General features: G+C 58.6%; 2 protein-coding genes across 3 annotated transcripts; one reads left to right on the forward strand and one right to left on the reverse strand.

The window, feature by feature from the left end:
* The first annotated feature begins 978 nt into the window (after positions 1 to 978).
* HDAC1 (histone deacetylase 1) lies at positions 979 to 16,295 on the forward strand. 2 transcript variants are annotated; one of them, XM_038758018.1, is made up of 14 exons: positions 979 to 1,041; positions 8,411 to 8,523; positions 9,349 to 9,466; positions 10,580 to 10,654; positions 11,005 to 11,143; positions 11,236 to 11,377; positions 12,339 to 12,431; positions 12,550 to 12,658; positions 12,737 to 12,877; positions 13,020 to 13,128; positions 13,349 to 13,479; positions 13,995 to 14,147; positions 14,933 to 14,981; positions 15,261 to 16,295. In XM_038758018.1, the coding sequence occupies exons 1-14, from the start codon at positions 993 to 995 to the stop codon at positions 15,286 to 15,288; spliced, it is 1,449 nt and encodes a 482-aa protein (XP_038613946.1). In that variant the 5' UTR covers positions 979 to 992; the 3' UTR covers positions 15,289 to 16,295. The 2 variants fall into 2 exon arrangements, with proteins under 2 accessions (XP_038613946.1, XP_038613945.1); XM_038758017.1 differs by having other exon boundaries at positions 1,011 to 1,041; positions 7,733 to 8,523.
* Positions 16,296 to 17,009: 714 nt separating this feature from the next.
* On the reverse strand, positions 17,010 to 20,643 carry MARCKSL1 (MARCKS like 1). The gene is made up of 2 exons (XM_038758483.1): positions 20,468 to 20,643; positions 17,010 to 18,463 (listed from the first exon to the last, which is right to left on the reverse strand). The coding sequence occupies exons 1-2, from the start codon at positions 20,567 to 20,569 to the stop codon at positions 17,912 to 17,914; spliced, it is 654 nt and encodes a 217-aa protein (XP_038614411.1). The 5' UTR covers positions 20,570 to 20,643; the 3' UTR covers positions 17,010 to 17,911.
* Positions 20,644 to 22,100: the final 1,457 nt, after the last annotated feature.

Consider the following 22,100-nt stretch of genomic DNA (forward strand, 5'->3'; position numbering starts at 1 on the left):
AGAAGTTAAATGACTTGCCCAAAGTCACACAGCTGACAGTTGGCGGAGCCGGGATTTGAACCCCTGACCTCTGACTCCAAAGCCCATGCTCTTTCCACTGAGCCACGCTGCTTCCCCAAGCAGCTTGATTGATTGATTGATTGATTGATTGATTGATTGATTGTGCCCGGGGCGCCCCCTGCGGCCGACGACGGTTCTGCCCGGGGCGCCCCCTGCGGCCGACAATGGTTCTGCCCGTGGCGCCCCCTGCGGCCGACGATGGTTCTGCCCTGGGCGCCCCCTGCGGCCGACGATGGTTCTGCGCGGGGCGCCCCCTATCGCCGACAATGGTTCTTCCCGGGGCGCTCCCTGCGGACGACGATGGTTCTGTCCAGAGCGCCCCCTGCGGCCGACAATGGTTCTGCCCGTGGCGCCCCCTGCGGCCGACGATGGTTCTGCCCTGTGCGCCCCCTGCGGCCGACGATGGTTCTGCGCGGGGCGCCCCCTATCGCCTACAATGGTTCTGCCCGGGGCGCCGACAATGGTTCTGCCCGTGGCGCCCCCTATCTCCTACAATGGTTCTGCCCGTGGCGCCCCCTGCGGCCGAAGATGGTTCTACCCAGGGCGCCCCCTACCGCCGACAATGGTTCTGCCCGGACCGCCGACAATGGTTCTGCGCGGGGCGCCCCCTATCTCCTACAATGGTTCTGCCCGTGGCGCCCCCTGCGGCCGACGACGGTTCTGCCCGGGGCGCCCCCTGCGGCCGCTCGCCTCCACCTGGGCAGCCCTTGCCCCCTGTCACTTCCTGGCCCAGCCGCGCGCCGCCGCCCGATTGGTCGCTCCGAGGCCCGGGTCTCGTGTGCGGCGATGCGATTGGTCGAAGGGCGAGGCCGGGGCGGGCCGAAGGGGGGAGCCCCGCCCCGCCCCGAGGCGCGCGCGCGCGCGCGCGCGGGAGGCGGACGGAGGGGAGGCAGGCGGGCGCGCGCGCGGACGGGCGCGCGCGCGGGGGCAAGATGGCGCTGACTCAGGGCACCAAGAGGAAAGTCTGCTACTACTACGACGGTGAGAGGCGGCGATGAGGGCGGCCGGGGGGCGCCCGACACGGGCCTGAGGGGAAAAGAAACGGGGAGGCCCAGAAATCAATCAATCAATCGATCAATTGTATTGATTGAGCACTTATTATGTGCAGAGCACTGGACTAAGCGCTTGGGAAGTCCAAGTTGGCAACAGATAGAGACGGTCCCTACCCAACAGCGGGCTCACAGTCTAGAAGAAAACCAAACATACTAACAAAATAAAATAAATAGAATAGATATGGACAAGTAAAATAAATAAATAGAGTGATAAATGTGGACAAAACGTATATACAGAAATGGGGAAGTGGGGAGGGCTCAGGGCCAACTAGGAAAAAGTGGAGGGAAGGGACAGCCAAAGCTGGGATGAGGGGCAGGGGGGACCCTGACAGGAATGTGCCTCAGTTCCCTCATCTGGAAAATGGGGATGAAGACCGTGAGCCCCACGTGGGACAACCTGATCACCTTGTAACCTCCCCAGCGCTTAGAACAGTGCTTTGCACAGAGTAAGGGCTTAATAAATGCTGTCATTATTATTATTATGTACATATATATATCCTATATATATTAGAGAAGCAGCGTGGCTTCGTGGAAAGAGCCCGGGCTTTGGAGTCAGAGGTCGTGAGTTCAAATCCCGGCCCCGCCACTTGTCAGCCGGGTGACTTGGGGCGGGTCACTTCACTGGGCCCCAGTTCCCTCATCTGGAAAATGGGGATGAAGACCGTAAGCCCACTGTTGGGTAGGGACTGTCTCTCTATGTTGCCAACATGTACTTCTCAAGCGCTTAGTACAGTGCTGTGCACGCTGTAAGCGCTCAATAAATACGATTGATTGATTGTGAGTCCCACGTGGGATGACTTGATCACCTTGTACTCTCCCCAGCGCTTAGAACAGTGCTTTGCGCATTCATTCATTCATTCAATCGTATTTATTGAGCGCTTACTGTGTGCAGAGCACTGTACTAAGCGCTGGGGAAGTACAAGTTGGCAACATCTAGAGATGGTCCCCACCCAACAGTGGGCTCACAGTCTAGCAGGGGGAGACAGAGAACAAAACATATTAACAGAATAAAATAAATGGAATAAATATGTACAAGTAAAGTAAATGAATAATAATAATGATGGCAGTTATTAAGCGCTTACTATGTGCAAAACACTGTTCTAAGCGCTGGGGAGGTTACGAGGCGATCAGGTTGTCCCACAGGGGGCTCACAGTCTTAATCCCCATTTTACAGATGAGGGAACTGAGGCACAGTGAAGTGACTTGCCCAAAGTCACAGAGCTGACAATTGGTGGAGCCGGGATTTGAACCCATGACCTCTGACTCCAAAGCCCAGGCTCTTTCCACTGAGCCACGCTGCTTCTCTAAGCACTTAATAAATGCCATCATTATTATTATTGTTATTATATCCGGTATATATATATCCTGTATATGTGTTTGTACATATTTATTACTCTATTTATTTTTTTATTTTATTTGTACATATCTATTCTATTTATTTTATTTTGTTAGTATGTTTTGTTTTTTGTTGTCTGTCTCCCCCTTCTAGACTGTGAGCCCACCGTTGGGTAGGGACCGTCTCTATATATTGCCAACTTGGACTTCCCAAGCGCTTAATACAGTGCTCTGCACACAGTAAGCGCTCAATAAATACGATTGAATGAATGAATGAATGAATGAATGAATGGGAGGGGGAGGGGGAAAGGGTCCCACAGGGAAGGATAATAATAATAATAATAATGACGGCATTTATTAAGCACTTACTATGTGCCAAGCACTGTTCTAAGCGCTGGGGAGGTTACAAGGTGATCGTGTTGTCCCACAGGGGGCCCCCAGTCTTCATCCCCATTTTACAGATGGGGGAACTGAGGCCTAGAGAATAATAATAATAATGATGATGGTATTTGTTAAGCGCTTACTATGCGCAGAACACTGTTCTAAGCGCTGGGGTTGATAGAAAGTTGACCCACGGGGGGCTCACAGTCTAAATCCCCATTTTTCAGATGAGGTAATAATAGTAAATAATAATGGAGTTTAAGCGCTTACTATGTGCAAAGCACTGCTCTAAGCGCAGGGGGTTACGAGGTGATCAGGTTGTCCCACATGGGGCTCACAGTCTTCATCCCCATTTTACAGATGAGGTCACTGAGGTTCAGAGAAGTGAAGTGACTTGCCCAAAGTCACCCAGCTGACAATTGGCAGAGCAGGGATTTGAACCCATGACCTCTGACTCCAAAGCCCGGGCTCTTTCCACTGAGCCAGGTTGCTGGCATTTATTGAGTGCTTACTGTGTGCCGAGCACTGTTCTAAGCACTGGGGAGGTTACCTTGTGGTGATCGGGTTGTCTCACTGGGGGCTCACAGTCTTCACCCCCATTTTACAGATGAGGGAACTGAGGCCCAGAGAAGTGAAGTGACTTGCCCAAAGTCACCCAGCTGACAAGTGGCGGAGCTGGGATTTGAACCCATGACCTCCGACTCCAAAGCCCGGGCTCTTTCCACTGAGCCATGCTGCTTCTCTATGAGGGGGAGTTCCAGGGGGGAAGGAAAGGCAGCTTCAGGACCCCTCCTCACCTGAGGCTTACTTCCCCCAACTTTCCCCCTCCTCATCATCATCAATTGTATTTATTGAGCGCTTACTGTGTGCAGAGCACTGTATTAAGCGCTTGGGAAGTACAAGTTGGCAACAAATAGAGACAGTCCCTACCCAACAGTGGGTCTTGGGTCTGGGGGCAGGGAGGTGGTCTCAGTGGGGGGGTTCACTGGGGGAGCAGAAGGATCCCTACCCTGAAAGAACACAACTGTAGACAACTTGGGGAAGGTGTGTGGGATGAGGCTATTTTCCAACTCTCCGCCTTGCTCCTTGGTATTTCCCAAAGGATCAACTCCTAAATGCTGATCCGTACCCTCTAAGCACTTAGGTATTCAATCCCCGCACTAGCGCTTTGCCTTATAATAATAATGATGGCATTTGTTAAGCGCTTACTATGTGCCAAGCACTTTTCTAAGCGCTGGGGGAATACAAAGTAATCAGGCTGTCCTGCCTGGGACTCACCGTCTTAATCCCCATTTTACAGATGAGGTAACTGAGGCACAGAGAAGTTAAGTGACTTACCCAGAGTCACAAAGCTGACAAGCGGCAGAGCCGAGATTAATCAATCAATCAATCAGTCGTATTTACTGAGCGCTTACTGCGTGCAGAGCACTGTACTAAGCGCTTGGGAAGTACAAGTTGGCAACGTATAGAGACAGTCCCTACCCAACAGTGGGCTCACAGTCTAGATGGGGGAGACAGAGAACAAAACCAAACATACTAGCAAAATAAAATAAATAGAATAGATATGTACAAGTAAGATAAATAAATAGAGTAATAAATCAATCGTATTTATTGAGCACTTTGTGCAGAGCACTGTACTAAGCGCTTGGGAAGTACAAGTTGGCAACATATAGAGACATATGTACATATATACATATATACAGATTAGAATCCATGACCTCTGACTCCCAAGCTTGGGCTCGTTCCACTGAGCCATGCTGCTTCTCTTATATACGGTTGCCTCTCCTACTTGTAATTTATTTTAATATGTGCCTCTCCCACTGGATTGTAAGCTCCTTGAGGGCAGGGAGCAGGTCTCCTGACTCCATGATACTCACCTAAGCGCTTCGTGTAGTGCTCTGTACATAGTGCTCAGTAAGCGCCATTGATTGATAGATTAATAGGGAAGATGTCTTAGAAGAGCAATCACAGGTGTGTAGAGGAGGAAATTTGGGAAGGGGTTACTTCCCTAACTTCCCTGAGGCAACCTGAGAAAGTTTATTTTTGGAATTCTGGATTTTGGTTCAGGGCTTTGGCCCCACAGAAGGCTTAGGTACAGTTGTTTGAGCTTCGTACAGTGCTCTGCACATAGTAAGCGCTCAATAAATACGATTGATTGATTGATTGAGCTGGGATTTCTAGAGACCGAACGCTTGTCTCCCAGGTACTTCCCAAACTCTGTGTGAGAACAGGGGAGACTGATCAATCAATTAATCAATCGTATTTATTGATGTAATGAATCCGTTCTTCTCCCTCTGGGAGGGCTTGCCCTTGCACTAATAATAATGGCAGTATGTATCAAGTGGTTACTCTGTGCCAAACACTGTGCTGAGGACGGAGGTAGGTGCAAGAGAATCGGAACGGACACAGTCTCTGACATGGGGCCCTCAGCTTAAGAGGGAAGAACACGTATTTTGTCCTGAATTTACAGATGAACACTAAGGCCCAGAGAAGTGAAGTGACTTGCCCCAAGGTCACCCAGCAGGCAAGAGGCGGAGCTGGGGTGAGAACCCTGGTTTCCTGACTCCCAGCCCGGTGATCTTTCCATTAGGCAGTGCTGCCTTTTCTCTTCTCTCTGGCCTAGACGTCACTGTCAGAGAGAAAAAAGCAGGCAGAGAAAACCAGAGTGACCTCCTTTTGGGGTTTCCCACTATTCGAGAGACTTGCTCATGGCTCGTCCTATTTGGAAGTCAACAGCTTTAGAGTCTCTTTGGTACCGAGTGTAATTCAGGGACCTCTTCTTCTTTCCCGCTCAGCTCCCACCTTGTGTCACGGTTAGAAAACACAGTCAGAATTTCCCCCGTGGGCGAGGACCCCAGCCCAGCTATGGGAAGTTTGGGAGGATTTATCAGCTTGCTCTTGAGGCGAAATCATCGATCGTATTTATTGAGTGCTTACTGTGTGCAGAGCGCTGTACTAAGTGCTTGGGAAGTACAAGTTGGCAACATATAGAGAAAGTCCCTACCCAACAGGGGGCTCACAGTCTAAATGGGGGAGACAGAGAACAAAACCAAACATACTAACAAAATAAAATAAATAGAATAGATATGTACAAGTAAAATAGAGTAACAAATATGTACAAACATATATACATATATACAGGTGATATCCATATATACATGGCTTCCCGCTTCTAGACTGTGAGCCCACTGTTGGGTAGGGACCGTCTCTCTATGTTGCCAACTTGTACTTCCCAAGCGCTTAGTACAGTGCTCTGCACACAGTAAGCGCTCAATAAATGCGATTGAATGAATGAATGAATGAATGAATGAAAGGGGCTGGGTAGGGCTGAGAGCGGGAATGAAAGCTACACGGATAGGGAACCCCAGATCCAGGACGTGGCTTGGGGCCGGTTTGAATGGCCACAGGACAAGTCAGCTTGTAGAGGTGTCTCGGTCACAGTGGTAATGATTATGATGGTATTTATTAAGTGCTTTCTCTATGCCAAGTGTTGTAGTAGATACAAGATAAGTAGTGTGGAGGCAGTCCTTCCCCCCCTGGGACTGGCTCACAGACCAAGGGAGGGGGAAACAGGTATTTTATTCCCATTTTACGGATGAGGCCCAGAGATGTTAAGCAACTTGCCTAAGGTCACGCAGAGGGCAAGTGGATCTGGAACTAGAGACTCCCAGCTCTGTGCTCTTTCCATTAGGCTCCATTGCCTCCGGGGTCCAGTAGAGGAGGTGGGAGACAGCTGCTTTAGCTGCTGCTTTGCCCTTTTCCTCCTCCTCCCCTCCACATCCAGTCCTCCCCTCCCTTCTTCACTGGGCCATCATCAGTGTAGTTAAAGGAAATTTGCTTTCTCGCAAGTAAAACCATAGAAATCATCCCCAAGCCTCTCCTTTCACTTGGTCTTTGGGGAGCCAGAGTTGAGGCCCGAGGCCTGAAGCAGCCTCTACCCTGAGCATCTTTTTAGCACTTCCCCTCTCTTCCCTGCCCCCCCACCCTGTAACAAGTCTCCTTTCAATCATCGGAGCCAACTGAGGGCCCGAGGCACATGACGCCGTCATATTGAGACCCAGAGTTTACCGCACGTTCCCCGGGCCGCGGGTGGGTAGTGCCCTCGCCGAGTTTGGAGGGGCAGAGTGTCTTAGTGGAAATATCACGAGACTGAGAGTCAGGAGTCCTGAGTTCTAATCCCAGCTCTTACCACTTGCCTGCTATGGGACCTTGGGCAAGTCACTCATCCTCTCCTAAACTCAAAGCCCCGGGGGAGATAGGGACTGTATCTGAGCTGATTATTTTGCGTCTTCCCTGGTGTTCAGCACAGTGTTTGGCTCATGGTAAGCACTCAGTAAATGCGGTCCTTTTTCTTATTATGAATATTCTTCCTAGTCACAAATGAGTGTTCACGATGACACAAGGCCTTTCCCTCACAGGGCACTTATTGGTGGCTCCCCCTGCCACCCCCAAGACATCAGTGGTGTCATAAGGTTGCACGCAGGAAGGTTCATTGCGGAAGCTTGTGGAGCTTGTGTAGATGCCGAATGCGTCACGCGGGGGAGAGTCCCCTCCTTCGCCCTCGGTGCCTGTGCAGTCCCCTCCCAGATTGCTGTGGGAGACTCTACCCTGGTGCCATCTCACTGCCGGCCAGGACAGACCGGCTGAAAACCGGACCGTCATCGCGATCCCGAGCCGGGCGGGTGGCCACCCACCGTGTCGGTTGCCTTCTTTTCCGGGACGCCAGTGGGGAAGAATGGGAGAGGAGACAATTTCTCTGTCCTCAGGGGACTTCTCCCCGCCACTCCTAAGGCAGATTACGAAGTCTTAGATGCTCCTCTGCCACCCGGATCGGCCCCAGCGTTAGAGGGAACTGGGGCAGCGGCAGGGTCGTGCTCATTTCATGCCCCCTGTTTGTGTTGCAGTTTGGAAAGAGAGCGGTTCTGGGCGCCCACGATGCATCCATCGCTCCTTCCTGAGCCCTAAAAGGAGCCAGGTCATGTGACCCCCCCCGAGCCCAGGGGGCTTGATTTCCAACCTCTTGGTGGTGCCTTGTAGCGGCCTTGGGGAATGGGACACCACACCTGGTCCCCCCGCTCCCCCTCTTCCCCTGACATCAGCTAAGACCCTAACCCCCACCTTCCCCTGACCCCGGTTGGACACGGGCTTACGTTTTGAGGCACGGGGAGGGGGTGCGGAGACCGTGCCGGTGGTGGGGGATAGAGTCCAGTCCAGCCCGAGGAGGCCTGAGAGAGAGAGATGGGTCTTCCCCGACATTGTGCGTCTGCTTGTCTGTCCGTCCGTCCCCCCTGCCAGGGTCGAGCCCGCCCTGGTCGCTCTGCAGGTCGGCCAGGGCACTAAGACCAGTTGCCCTCTGACAAGGCCCACCTATCCTCCCAGCCTTCTCTCTTTGTCACCCTGAAGATCCTTGCACACTTACCTTCCTGTCCTCGGGGGAAGGCTGGGTCTGGCCTCACCCCTGGCACAGGGAGAATACGTGTGTGTGTGTGTGTGTGTCTCCATGTCCACCTGCCCACCCCCCACTCCCTCCTCCGCACCCCATTCCCCTGGCATCTTGCCAACGGTGTACCTGTCTTCTTCAGGGGACGTGGGCAACTACTACTACGGGCAGGGCCACCCGATGAAGCCCCACCGCATCCGCATGACCCACAACCTGCTGCTCAACTATGGCCTCTACCGCAAGATGGAGATCTATGTGAGTCCCTGGCGGCAGCCGGGAGCCAGTGGACCGAGGGCAGGAGGACCGGAGGGCAGGGCCAGGCACTGGTTTTCCCCCAGGGCCACAGCTTTCTACCGGAGGCTGCCTCCAGGGCAGGGTTCCCTAGCCGCCGGCAGCGGCGATGACCTGGTAGATGCTGAGGTTGAGGGGCAGGGGCGGCTTTGGGCTAGGGAGGATCCCCAGTGGCTTCCCCTGCAGCAGCCAGAGCGGAGATGTCACTGTTGTCGTTGAGCCCAGTCAGGGGTCCAGTGGCCCCCTTCCTATAGCTGGGGAGTGGGGGCAGCTGGAGGGCACAGCAAACCCCAACGGTTCTCCGGAATAAATGGGGCCCTTGCATCCTTCCTTACTTGCCAGCAGCTCAGGGGTGTTTTCCTAAGAGGCAGCCCCCTACCCTTCTGAGAGAGGGTGCCGTGGGAGGTTGGGGCGGGGGAGCATTGTGGAAGTCCCCCTGGGGGAGGGGAATCCAAAGTCCCTTCTGTTCTGCTGTCCCCGGACGGGGCCCAGTGATGAAGAACTCCTCATCCCATAAAGCTTCCCACCTCCAATCTCAGTTGTCCTCTTGAGGGCAAGGAGGGCAGAAGGCTGCCCGCGGCTGGGAACAACAGAACCGTGAAGTCTTTCACTTCCTCTGGGGTCTGGGGGCAGCAGGAAGTACCGGGGCGCGTGGCAGCGGTAGGAGGGAGTGAAATGCCAGGAAAGGGTGGGAAGGGGGGGCAGTTAGTGCCGAGGGCAGGCTGGCGGAGTCGCCAGGGAGGAGAGAGAGCCCGCTCCGGAACAGACCCCTCTTCTCTGACCTCGTAGCGGCCCCACAAGGCCAATGCCGAGGAGATGACCAAGTACCACAGCGACGACTACATTAAGTTCCTGCGATCCATCCGCCCCGATAACATGTCCGAGTACAGCAAGCAGATGCAGAGATGTAAGCGAGGTCCCGGCCCGTGGGCTCCCCCGGTCCCGGCTTCTCCCTCTGCCCGCTTACTGTGGCTCCGAGTTCTCCCGCCACTGCGCGCTCGGGGGCCGGAGGAGTCGAGGCGGAAGGTGTCTCTGGGCCCGTGGGTCGGTGGGGGCGAGGAAGTCGTGTGTCCCACGGGGTTTGTTCCCCTCCCACCCCAGTCCCGCTGGCACAAGCAGCTTAAATTTCACCGATGGCCAAGCCCCCAGGTGGAGGTGCATCTCTTGGGTAGGGATTTCGGGACTCTCTTGTCCCTTGCCCAAGAGGGTCTCCTTCCACAACCCCCCCTCCCCCTGAGCAGAGACTCAAAAACCCAGGCAAGTGCCTGGTGTTTGCCAGGGGACGCATGAGCCCAAGATTCAGTCCCAACTCTGCCCCTCCTGCCCTCTCCCCCCCACCCGGAGCCCTGGACGTGCCGGCCCCCCGGAGCTGATGGTACCTCCCTTTGGAGCTTCTCCCCGGTCTGACCTCTGTCATTCATCCACTCATTCATTCAATCGTAGTTATTAAGCGCTGACTGTGTGCAGAGCACTGGCCTCACCCCACAGCGGGCGAGGGACGCACACTCTCCCAGCCACCCGCCTGAGGCGGAAGTGTCACGTAGGAAAGGAAGTCGGAGATGGGTAAACACCAGGGCCCTCGATAGCAAGGTTCATGTTGACACAAACTTGGCCGTGTTTGCCCAGGAGAGATGGGGAGAGCCCAAGGATCCACCCTGGCCCCGAAAACCTGTCATTTCAGGAAAGCGAGAGCGAAACTGTCTGGTTCTTTGCTGAACCCTCATTTGTCGAGTTGCCTTCGATTTCAGTCTCTCATTATTAGCCTCATTTTTCAGATGGGGCAGGCCCAGGAATGGTATTCTTCGAGCATCACTGCTCGTGGTAACTCGCTCCCCTGATCCATCGTAGGGCTGGGGGGAGGGGGGTCCCCTGGGCCTGCTCCCCACTCCACTTTACTCCACTTCCTGCCAGGAGAGCACTGGAATCTGACCCCTCGGTTAGTGGTGGGGAAAGATCGGCCGAGAGCCGGAGGAGGAGGAGGCGGCGACAAGGGGTGGATTCGGCGATCTCTCTCTTTCAGTCAACGTCGGGGAAGACTGCCCGGTGTTTGACGGACTGTTTGAGTTCTGCCAGTTGTCCACCGGAGGTTCCGTTGGTGAGTGAGGTACCCCCGCTCCCCGGGCTGCACTGGGGAAGACTCCGTCTTGACCTCGAGGCTCGGTTGGCCCCCCGGCCCTTGAAGGTCTCACCGCCTGCTGAGTCCTGGAGAGCCCGCACACGGGGCTCATAAAACAGGGGGTCGGCAGGTACGGACGGCAACCCTTCGGTCGGTCTTTGGGGTTAGCCGGGCGAGCTTTGGGGCCGCCGCCGTCTCCCTCCTGGAAGCCACAGCTTCTCCCCAGCATTCCCCCCCGGAGGTAGGAGAAGCTGGGTGGGAGGCGGTGATTCCACACTAAGGCGGCTCCCCCTTACGCTCTCCCCCCATCTCCTCGACCGTCTCTGCAGCCAGTGCCGTGAAGCTGAACAAACAGCAGACGGACATAGCCATCAACTGGGCCGGGGGGCTGCACCACGCCAAGAAATCGGAGGCCTCCGGGTTCTGCTACGTGAATGACATCGTCCTGGCCATCCTGGAGCTGCTCAAGTACGTCCCCGGGGTCTCCCCCAGCCCCGTGCCTCCCCCTCCCCGCTCCGTCTGCCCGGCCCGCCCCCCTCCTGACCCCCTTCTGATCCTAGGTACCACCAGAGGGTACTGTACATTGACATTGACATTCACCATGGCGACGGGGTGGAGGAGGCCTTCTACACCACCGACCGGGTCATGACCGTGTCCTTCCATAAGTATGGAGAGTACTTTCCCGGGACCGGGGACCTGCGGGTGAGAAGGGTGGCCCCGCGGCCACCGCCTGCCAAACCCCCTCTTAGCGCTCCCCACACCTCGCGGTGCGAAAGCCTCCCCTGCCTGCTGCCGTCGGAACGGCCCCCCGCGGGGAGCCCCAGAGGTGGTGACGGAACAGACGTTGAAGGGGAGGCTGGGGTCTCGTGGCTCCCTCCTTCCGCCGCGGGCCGCTGGCTGGATCGAGCGGGGTCTTGGTGAGGCATGGGGCTCTGCTGCCCTTCTCTCTCAGCCCGGAGGCCCCCGATCCCGGGAGGCTCTAAAACCGGCCCCCCACACCCCGGGCCGGCCCTCGAGGGACAGTGGGATGGGTGCGCCCATCCACCCACCATCTCCCCGCCCCCCGGCAAGGGGCTGCCCGGAGGCTGCCGTCGGCCCGGTTCTCTGGCACGCTGTCCTCCACGGAGGGGATTCAGCTCTTGGTTTCATCTTGGGAAACCAGCGCTTGGCCCAGTTCTGCCTCCAACGCAACTTTGGAAGCTAGGCGATGGAGCGTAAGGGCCTGGTGGGGCCCGGAGGTTGGCTCCGGGGGCGAGGTGGAGGAACAGTGGGTGCCGACTCTCGCCGAGAGCCCTGGCCGCTGACCCCTGAGCGTGGGGTCCCGAGTTACCCTGGGTTGCTTCCTTCTTCCTCTCACTCTCCTCCCCAACCCGGCACTGAGGGGCTGGTGGCTGATTGGTCACGTCCCCCGTACCCAGTGAGCCCGCAAAGTGGCTGTAGACCCTGGTCTTTGGTGTTGCCACATCTCTGGAGCTGGCAGAGGCCACACTGCCAGATGAAGACCTGTCCCGACACCTGTGCTGGCTTCTGCTCTGTGGTCCGCGGTCTCCTCCCTACCCCCTCTCTCCCAGCCCTGGGAATCCCTCGGCCCTGAGAGAAGAGCCGTCCCGGCCGGGCCCCCGGCACCTAACGGCTCCTTTCCGCTCCGATTTCCCTCGTCCAGGACATCGGGGCGGGGAAAGGCAAGTACTACGCGGTCAACTACCCCCTCCGGGACGGCATCGATGACGAGTCCTACGAAGCCATCTTCAAGCCGGTGTGTGTCGTCCTCGCCGTGGGCCCGGGGGGGCGGGCCCAGACCGGGTTCCCGTCGGAGTGGGGGCGGCCCGGGAGCTGACCGGGGCTGGGGGGGTGGGATGTGCTTTCTCGTCCAGGTGATGTCTAAGGTGATGGAGACGTTCCAGCCCAGCGCCGTGGTACTGCAGTGCGGCTCCGACTCGCTATCCGGGGACCGGCTGGGTTGTTTCAATCTGACCATCAAAGGTGAGGGTCCGGCCTTGCCCCCGTGGGGCCGCGGAGGGTGGGAGTCCCGGGCCGACGTGACCGCCTCCCGCCCCACAGGTCACGCCAAGTGTGTGGAGTTTGTGAAGAGCTTCAACCTGCCCATGCTGATGCTGGGGGGCGGCGGCTACACCATCCGCAATGTAGCCCGCTGCTGGACGTACGAGACGGCCGTGGCCCTGGACACGGAGATCCCCAACGGTACGGGTGGGCGGGGGGGGGGGGGGGGGGCCTCTCTCCGGGTGGGCTCGGCACCGATCTGCCCGCGGCAGCCAAGGGCCCAGAGGGAGCCGATGTCTTCAGGAGCCCGCCCGATAACCGGCCGCTGCCTTCTCCCCTGCAGAGCTGCCCTACAACGACTACTTTGAGTATTTCGGGCCTGACTTCAAACTGCACATCAGCCCCTCCAACATGACCAACCAGAACACCAACGAGTACCTGGAGAAGATCAAGTGAGCGGCTCCATCCCTCCCCGTTCCTTCCTCCTCTCTCCTTGTCGTTCCCTTCCACACCCTTTCTCCTCTTCCCCTTTCCATCTCCTCTTTTATCGTCCTCCTCCTCCCTCCTCCCACCCCCAGTGGTTTCGGCTCTGGTGGCCATTGACTTAGACCCAGCCGGCTGCCCATTGTCCCGGCCCCGGCCCTTTCCCCACCTCCATCCCCATCCCCGTAGGCAGCGCCTGTTCGAGAACCTGCGCATGCTGCCGCACGCCCCCGGGGTCCAGATGCAGGCCATCCCCGAGGACGCCGTGCAGGAGGAGAGCGGGGACGAGGACGAGGATGACCCCGACAAGCGCATCTCCAGTGAGTGCCCGGCTGGCTCGGCGACGGCCATCCTCCTGGGGACCACCCACTCTGCCCGCTGGCCACCTGGGAGTGTCAAAACCTGACCCCCCGCCTGGCAGCCTGGCAGAGGCATCGCGCTCACTTCCAGGGGGTGGCAACCCCGGGCGCTTCCCCCTCACCAAGGGACTCTGTGCTGACCTGCCACCGCTGGGTGTACACGTGCGCGCGTACATGCACGTTTGCAAGGGCAGATGTGTGTGCCGAGGGTGAGTTCCCCGCCTCCCCCTCCAGCAGCCCACGGCACACGTGCCCATGGCTTCGAGGAGTGGGAATTCCTGGTGTCTGGGACCTGTGGCAGGAGCAGTGCATTAGTTGGGGAGGCGTATGGGGCTCAAGGGGAGCCCCAGACTGGACGTGGGGAAAGCCTCGGGCTTCAGGGGGCTGCCCGGGCCTCACCGGGGATGCAGTGGGTCACGTCCACCCCCTAGATGCCTCCCTTCTCTCTCTTCCCACTCCACCCACCCCGTCCCCAGTCTGCTCCTCAGACAAGAGGATCGCCTGCGAGGAGGAGTTCTCCGACTCGGACGAGGAGGGGGAAGGCGGCCGCAAGAACTCGGCCAACTTCAAGAAAGCCAAGCGGGTGAAAACGGAGGAGGAGGCCGAGAAGGATCCAGAGGAGAAAAAGGGTAGGTAGCCCTTGGATGGAGGAGGAGCGGCCAGGAGGGATGCGGAGCCTCTCTCTTAGTCGGGCCCCGGAGCCGTGGTTCGGTCGATCGGTGATGTTTATTGAGCGCTTACCGTGTGTACAGAGCACTGAACCGAGCGCTTGGATGAGTTCGACAGAGCTGGTAGACTCATTCCATGCCTACTGGGCAAGCCGTGGAGTGGCGGATGTGGGTCACGGGCGGCAGAGGTGGACGGGAATGTGGGACACTGAGCGCTTCTCTGGTTTCCCTCTAATGGGGAGAAGAAGGGCTGGCTCAGTGCTCCGGGCCCCGAGGGACCCTCCGTGGTCTCTTCCGGTCCACGGTTCTGAAAAGGGCCGAAGGCCACCAAAGATTGAGACTCCCCGGGTTGGTTCACTGAGGCCCCATCCAGGATGCCAACCTGGCCTCCTGGGGCCAAGCCCCTGGAAGGAGAGGGAGAGGGAGAGGAAGAGAGAAACTGCCTGGCCCCCTCCACGCGCCGGGCTCCCCCCTCCCTCTCCCAGCTGCTGTGGGAACCGGTTAAACCCGTCTGGGCACCGCCCATCTCCCTCTGCCGGGGCACTGCCAAGGTGGTTCCCAGCGGCCCCCTCCGCCTGGGCCCAGGTCCCCGGTGCTGGTGGTGGCAGGAGCGGGTGAGGAGGTGTGGACCCTGATCCTTCTGCCCCACCCCGGGGCGGGGGGGGGTGGGTCCGCCCAGGGGCCTGGCCCCTTCGTGGACTCACCTCCTCCCGGGCTCGCCCCAACCTGGGAATTCCGTCTTGTAGAAGTGAAAGAGGAAGAGAAGCAGAAAGAGGAGAAGCCGGAAGCCAAAGGGTGAGGGGCCCCTTCGGAAAGGAGCGGGGTTGGGCCGGGAAGAGCCCACAGACTAGCCGGGCCCCGTGCGTGCCTCGCTGCGGGGTTGGCGTTGGGTCCCAGGAGTCCTGCTGCCTGCCGGGGTGGGTGGAGGAGAGGTCGCCTCGGCCAGCCCAGCCCGGGGCCCCCACCCCTGCGACCGAGAGTGACCCCCCGAGCCCCTGCCCAGTCCCCCCGAGTCAGAGGGGGTCTTCCCTCCCGGACCCCGGGCTGAGCCCACCTTCTGCTCCAACTCCATAGGGTGAAGGAGGAGACCAAGTCCATCTGAGCAGTTTGCGCTGGGTGGCCCGGCTGTCTGCATCTCCGACCCTCTCCCTTCCCTTTCCCCTCCCCAGAGTTTATATTTTCTGTATGTTCCTGTATATACTTTTATATAAAATATAAACGTCCCCCCTGGAGCAGAAGAGGGGGCACGTGTGGGGTCTGAGGCCGGAATGAGACGCCCACAGTAACTTGAGCTTCCAACTGCCTCCCCCGTGTGCCACGGTGGAGGGGTCGGGGGTGGGGGGGGTTAAGGGAGGAAATGTAATTCACTTATTTCCCCTCCTTCCTCCCCCCCACCCCCCCACTTCCTTTCTCTTGCTTTGTTTTAAACCAGCCCCCCACCGTTGTGTTTAAGCTTGCATAGGATGTGAGACCGGCTGGGCGGAAGCCATCCGGCCCCCGGCCCGCGGTTGACTGGGGGGCAGACTCCCTGGGTGTGGGAAATGAGGGAAGAACGGGTTCAGCACCTGGAGGAAGACAGATTCCCTCCTCCCCATCCCCCCCAGAGGCGCTTCCTCAGCTCCCCCAGAGTGCAAAGCCATTGCCACTGTTCTCAGCGTATTTTTGAAAGGGAAAAGGGCGCGTATCCGTGTCCGGGGGTGCAGAGAAAGCACGGCCTGCTGAGGTCAAAAAGGGGCTTCCCGCCCGTGGCAGCTGTGGTTTCTATCCCGAGACTCCCCGCTTGGCCAGTGGATAGGAATGTGGGCCTCCCCTCGCCCCCGCCCATGCAGGGAAAATGCAGCTGGCCCCTGCACTGACAGGTGGATTCCCTTATCGTCGGCAGGGCAGAAAAATACCCCCAGGGGTGCCTTTTCCCCAGCCTCCTCCTGGGACGGGCACCCTGCCCGCTCTTCCCGCCTCCCTCTCCGGAGCGTGGCCGCCAATCATGCTGCTATGGCCCACAGCTGATGCCTTAGGTCCTCGTGCCCCCACCCGAGTTTCTGGGGGGCCGGGATTCCTGTTGTCTTGATTTCTTTTTTGAATACGAGAGACTGGGTTGGTTTGTGTATGGTGTGGGTGGGGTGAGGCGGGTGGGGAGGGGCGGCGGGCGGGGAGATGCTGGGTTTTGAGATATACTATTTTCATTTGGGGGGCAAATATTTGTAATAAAACTGGTACGTTTCTACCCCTCTCTGTGGCTTCCGTTGGCGAGATGCTGAGGAATGTGAAGGTTGTGGCCAAGCTCGGGTCCTGCAGGGGGTCAAAGCGGAGTCCCTCCTGCTCCAGCCTCGAGGATCCTTGTTATGGGAAGTGAGTAGGATTAGCTCCCCCACCACCCACCAGGGAAACCTGGCAAAACTTTCTCTCCCCACTCTTCCCCGGGGTTGCTCCATAGAGGGGAAGGAGGAGCCAGAGCTTCTGAGCAGCAGATGGGGGCAGGCCCTGACCTTCCGCCCAAAACAGCAGCTGGCAACCCTGGCTAAGGAGCCTCCTGGCTTCACTGCCAAGGCCTCATCCCCTCCCAACCTTCAGCCTGGCAGTAACTGTTGGAGTGGGCCGACGAAGGGGGTGGTGTCAAGCGCTGCCAGCCTCAAAGCTTGAGGTGGAGGGGGAAAACCCCACTAAAAAAAGTCACTGTAGGAAAGCCAAGAAATTTAAGACCAAAGCCAAGGCTATGGCTACTGCCACCACCGAGGCTGGCCCCCTCCCTCCTCCGGGCTAGTCCACAAGCTGCCGGGACACTCACCTGCTCCTCCTCGGCAAATGACAGCTCGTGACCACCACTACAGAGGGATCGCCGTTTATTCCTCTCCAAATGTTACAATAAAACCCAGACACGTGGTGTTAGAAAAAATCACAAATCAAACATTTGGCCATTAAAAAATTATTTACAATGAGAAAATGAGACAAAAACAGTCGTTTCACATTATGCTGCTTCCCCCTCCCCACCCCCTGGGGGGAAAGCCCAAAGAGAGATGTTAGAGTCAAATGGACACACGGTTGATTTACAAGCCGGAGTTTTAAAACCATTCGCCAAGACACTTATAAAAACCTAACCCGATTAGCTTGGAGGAGAAGGAAAAAAAAAAAAGTCAGTTTTCTTCAAGCACAAATACTTAAAATGAAACAGTAGGTCAGGATGGGGAGGAAGGAGAGAGAGAAAAAAATAGACCCTATCACACATCCAACTGCTCTGAGAGTCTTGAGAGAAACACAAAGAAAAACCTGATTGGGAAAATTAGTAGCGAACCAGCGGTGGGTGAGCCGAGACACGGGAATGTCCGTGCGCAGCTGAGCGCAGAGAAATGCTTTGAGAACTACAGTCCGGGTCCAGAATCACATCTTCCTCCACTATTTGTAAGAATTCGGGAAACTACTTGGGTGGGGAGAGAGAGAGAGAGAGAGAGAGCGCAAGGGTCTGGGGGTGGAGGGGTGGGATGGGGATGAGGGTTGGCGGGGCGGTGGGGGGGGATGAGAGACACAGTTCAGTCTTGAGGTGGACGGTTTAAGAGGGAAGAGTGAGGGACAGCGGTGGGGACGGGAGGGGCGGAGAAACAGGACGAGCCCACGTTTTCCTGCCTGGTCTACTCTGAACACGGGAGAGCGGCTGGGACAGCGAGTCCGCGTCGGGGCCGGCCGGAAGGGGCCCACAGAGTCTTTCCTTTATCGCCGAGCGAAGGGCGCGTTTACTCCTTCTGCTCAGCGGCCGCGGGCGTCGTGCTGGGTTCGGGCTCCGCGCTCTTGGAGGGCTCCTCGGGCTTGGCAGCCTCCTCCTGCTCCTGCTGTTGCTTTTTCTCTTCCCCCTCGGCTTCCCCAGCCTCCTCTCGCTTGGCCTCGGCCCCCTCGGCAGCGCCCGCTTTCTCCTCCGCCTTGCCCGCCTGGTTGGGCTCCCCCTCGCCGGGCGGCGCGGCCTCGCCGCCTTTGGTCTCCGCCTCGCGCTGCTCCTCGGTGGGCGAGGAGCCGGTCGAGTCCCCCCCGGCCTCCTTCCGGTTCCTTTTGAAGGACAGCCCGCTCAGCTTGAACGGCTTCTTGAAGCTGAATTTCTTCTTCTTCTTGGGGGTCTCCTTGGCGGGCCCCTCGGGCTTGGCCTCGCCGCCTTCGGCCGGCGGGGCGGGCTCGATGGCGTCCCCGCTGCCTTCGGCCTTGGCCGGTTCGGCGGCGCCGGTTCCGTTGAGGGGGGTGGCATCCCCCTCTGTCTTGGGGGGCAGGTCCCCATTGCTCTTCACGTGACCGTTCTCCTGGGGAAGAAGAAGAAAAGAGGGAAAATGACCGAGTTAGGAGCGGCTGTTGGTCTGCGATGATGGGGTTTCCCCTGAAGGCTGTCCCCAGCCCTTGGTGGGGGGTCCCCAGGGGCTCGTGCCCCCACCCCCCAAGGCCTGAGGCCCCTTTCTTCGCCCCCCTCAGGGGTGAGAGTGATGGGGGTGGGTTGGGGGGCGCAGGGCGCGGCCGGAAGGGGGCGACGGCGGCCCTTCATTCATTCATTCAATCGTATTTATTGAGCGCTTACTGTGTGCAGAGCACTGGACTAAGCGCTTGGGAAGTCCAAGTTGGCAACATAGAGAGACAGTCCCTACCCAACAGTGGGCTCACAGTCTACAGAAGCAGCGTGGCTCAGTGGAAAGAGCCCGGGCTTTGGAGTCAGAGGTCACCCCAGCTCCGCCAACTGTCAGCTGGGTGACTTTGGCCAAGTGACTTCACTTCTCTGGGCCTCACTGACCTCATCTGTAAAATGGAGATGAAGACCGTGAGCCCCCCGTGGGACAACCTGATCACCTCGTAACCTCCCCGGCGCTTAGAACAGTGCTTTGCACAGTGTAAGTGGCTAATAAATGCCATCATCATTATTATTATTATTAGAAGGGGGAGACGAAGAACAAAAGATATTAACAAAAAATGAATAGAATAAACATGTACAAATAAAATAGAGTAATAAGTACGTACGAACATATATACATATACAGGTGCTGTGTCCGCGGAGCGAGGACTCCGGCGCGCGCGCGCGCGCTAACAATGCCCCGACGTGCGCGCGCCTCGGGGGGGGGGGGCCTCGCCACCGCTGCCTCCAACGTGCGCGCGCCTTGGGGGGGCCTCGCCACCGCTGCCCCCGACGTGCGCGCGCCGCGGGGGGGGGGCCTCGCCACCGCTGCCCCGACGTGCGCGCCGCGGGGGGGGCCTCGCCACCGCTGCCCCGACGTGCGCGCGCCTCGGGGGGGGGGGCCTTGCCACCGCTGCCCCGACTTAAGCGCGCTGTGGGGGGCCTCGCCACCGCTGCCCCCGACGTGCGCGCGCCTCGGGGGGGCCTCGCCACTGCTGCCCCCGACGTGCGCGCGCCTTGGGGGGGCCTCGCCACTGCTGCCCCCGACGTGCGCGCGCCTTAGGGGGCCTCGCCACCGCTGCCCCGACGTGCGCGCGCCGCGGGGGGGGCCTCTCCACCGCTGCCCCCGACGTGCGCGCGCCTTGGGGGGGCCTCGCCACTGCTGCCCCCGACGTGCGCGCGCCTTAGGGGGCCTCGCCACCGCTGCCCCGGCGTGCGCGCGCCTCGGGGGGGCCTCGCCACCGCTGCCCCGACGTGCGCGCGCCTCGGGGGGGGGCCTCGCCACCGCTGCCCCGACGTGCGCGCGCCGCGGGGGGGGGGCTCGGCGTCCGCTCGACGCCCCCCCCCCGCTCTAACGCTCTCCGCGCTCCCCCCCCCCACCCACCGACGAGGTTTCCTCCCCTCCTCCGCGCCCCCAAAAGATGGGGAAAAAAGGAGGAGGAGGGGGAGGAGATGGGCAGCGCGCGCGCGGTGGTTCGGTCCGCTCCACCCAATCAATCAATCGTATTGAGCGCTTATTGTGTGCAGAGCACTGTACTAAGCGCTACTCCGCCGCTCCCCGGAGACACCGCCCCCCTCCCTTCCCCCTTCTTTGTATCGGTGTGAGCGGCGCGGCGCGGCCCCGGCTCCTCCTTTGTTCCCCGCGCTGCGCTCTGGGCGGCCGGGGGGGGGCTTCGAACAAAGGAGGGAGGGAGGGAGGGAGGGAGGGAGGAGGGAGAAAAGGAGGGAGGAGGGGAGGGGGCGTCCGCCTCAGCCCCCTCCCCAGCCTGCCGCCGGGGGCTGCGGGCCGAGAACAAAAGGCTCCGCGTTGGGGGCACAAAGCGCGCCCACGGCCCGGCCCGGGGGGCGGGGGACGGGACGGGAGACACGGAGGGAGGGAGGACAGCCTCACCCCCCAAAAAAAATCAAACAAAGAAGGCAGACCCACCTGCCCGTTGGCTTTAGAAGGAGTCGCCGCCGCCGCCGCCGCGTCTCCCGCCTCCTCGGCGCTGACATCGGCCCGGGGCGCCTTGGAGCCCTGGCTGCCCATCCTGGGGGCGCGGGGCGGGGCGGGGCGCACACCGGGGAACCCGAAACGGGGAGCGGAGGCGCGCGCCCGCCCGTCCGTCCGGCCGCCAAAGCCCGAGGAAGTGGGGGGAGACCGGGGGGGAAGGAGGGGAGAACGGGCTCCAATGGAGGAGGGGGCGGTGGGAGGGGCCGCGACCACCACCTCCTCCGCCTCCTCCGCGTCGGCGCCCCCCGAGCCGCTCCGCGCCGGAATGCGAGCACCGCCCCACCGCCGCGCTTAAATAGCGGCGGGGCAGGAGGGCGGGGCCGGGCATTTAAATGACCGACCAATCAGGGGGAAGGGGCGGGGCCCCAGAGCGCCCCCGACCAATCAGCGGGAAGGGGCGGGGCCACCCGGCGCGCGCCGACCAATCAGGGGAGGGGGCGGGGCCTCCCGGCGCGCACCGACCAATCAGGGAGGAGGGGCGGGGCCTCCGGGCGCCCCCCCCGCCCGCACAATGGGGACCCCCCCCGGCTCCCCTCCGAATTACCCCCAGAGACGCAGAGACGGGGGGCCGGACAGTGGAGGGTCTTCATCCCCCCCAGCCCACCAGCCCCGGACCCTTTCATTCATTTGAATAGAATTATAAATATGTACATTCATTCATTCGGTCGTATTTATTGAGCGCTGACGGTGTGCACAGCCCTGTACTGAGCGCTTGGGAAGGACGAGTCAGCGGCAAATGGACACAATCCCAGCCCACGATGGGCTCACAGTCTGGAAGGGGGAGACAGACATCAAAACTAGTACACGGGCATCAATAGCATCGATAAAAATAAAGAGTACTATAGATAGATGTGCAACGGGGGAGACAGACATCAAAACTAGTACACGGGCATCAATAGCATCAATATAAATAAAAAGTATTATAGATAGAGGTGCATCGTTAATATAGATGAATAGAATTATAAATATGTACATTCATTCATTCGTTTGTATTTGTTGAGCACTTACGGTGTGCACAGCCCTGTACTGAGCGCTTGGGAAGTACAAGTCAGCAGCAAATGGAGACAGTCCCGGCCCACGATGGGCTCACAGTCTAGACGGGGGAGACAGACATCAAAACTAGTACACGGGCATCAATATAAATAAAAAGTATTATAGATAGAGGCGCATCATTAATATAGATAAATATAATTATAAATATGTACATTCATTCATTCATTCGTTCATATTTATTGAGCGCTTACTGTGTGCACAGCCCTGTACTAAGTGCTTGGGAAGTCCAAGTCAGCAGCAAATGGAGACAATCCCGGCCCACGATGGGCTCACAGTCTAGAAGTGGGAGACAGACATCAAAACTAGTACACGGGCATCAATAGCATCAATATAAATGAAAAGTATTATAGATGGTGCATCATTAATATAGATGAATAGAATTATAAATATGTACATATGTACACAAGTGTTGTGGGGTGGGGAGGGGCATTCATTCAATCGTATTTATTGAGCGCTTACTGTGTGCAGAACACTGTAGTAAGTGCTTGGAAAGTACAATTCGGCAACTGATAGA

Source organism: Tachyglossus aculeatus, chromosome 16, assembly GCF_015852505.1.
Source record: "Tachyglossus aculeatus isolate mTacAcu1 chromosome 16, mTacAcu1.pri, whole genome shotgun sequence".
Classification (NCBI taxonomy): domain Eukaryota; kingdom Metazoa; phylum Chordata; class Mammalia; order Monotremata; family Tachyglossidae; genus Tachyglossus; species Tachyglossus aculeatus.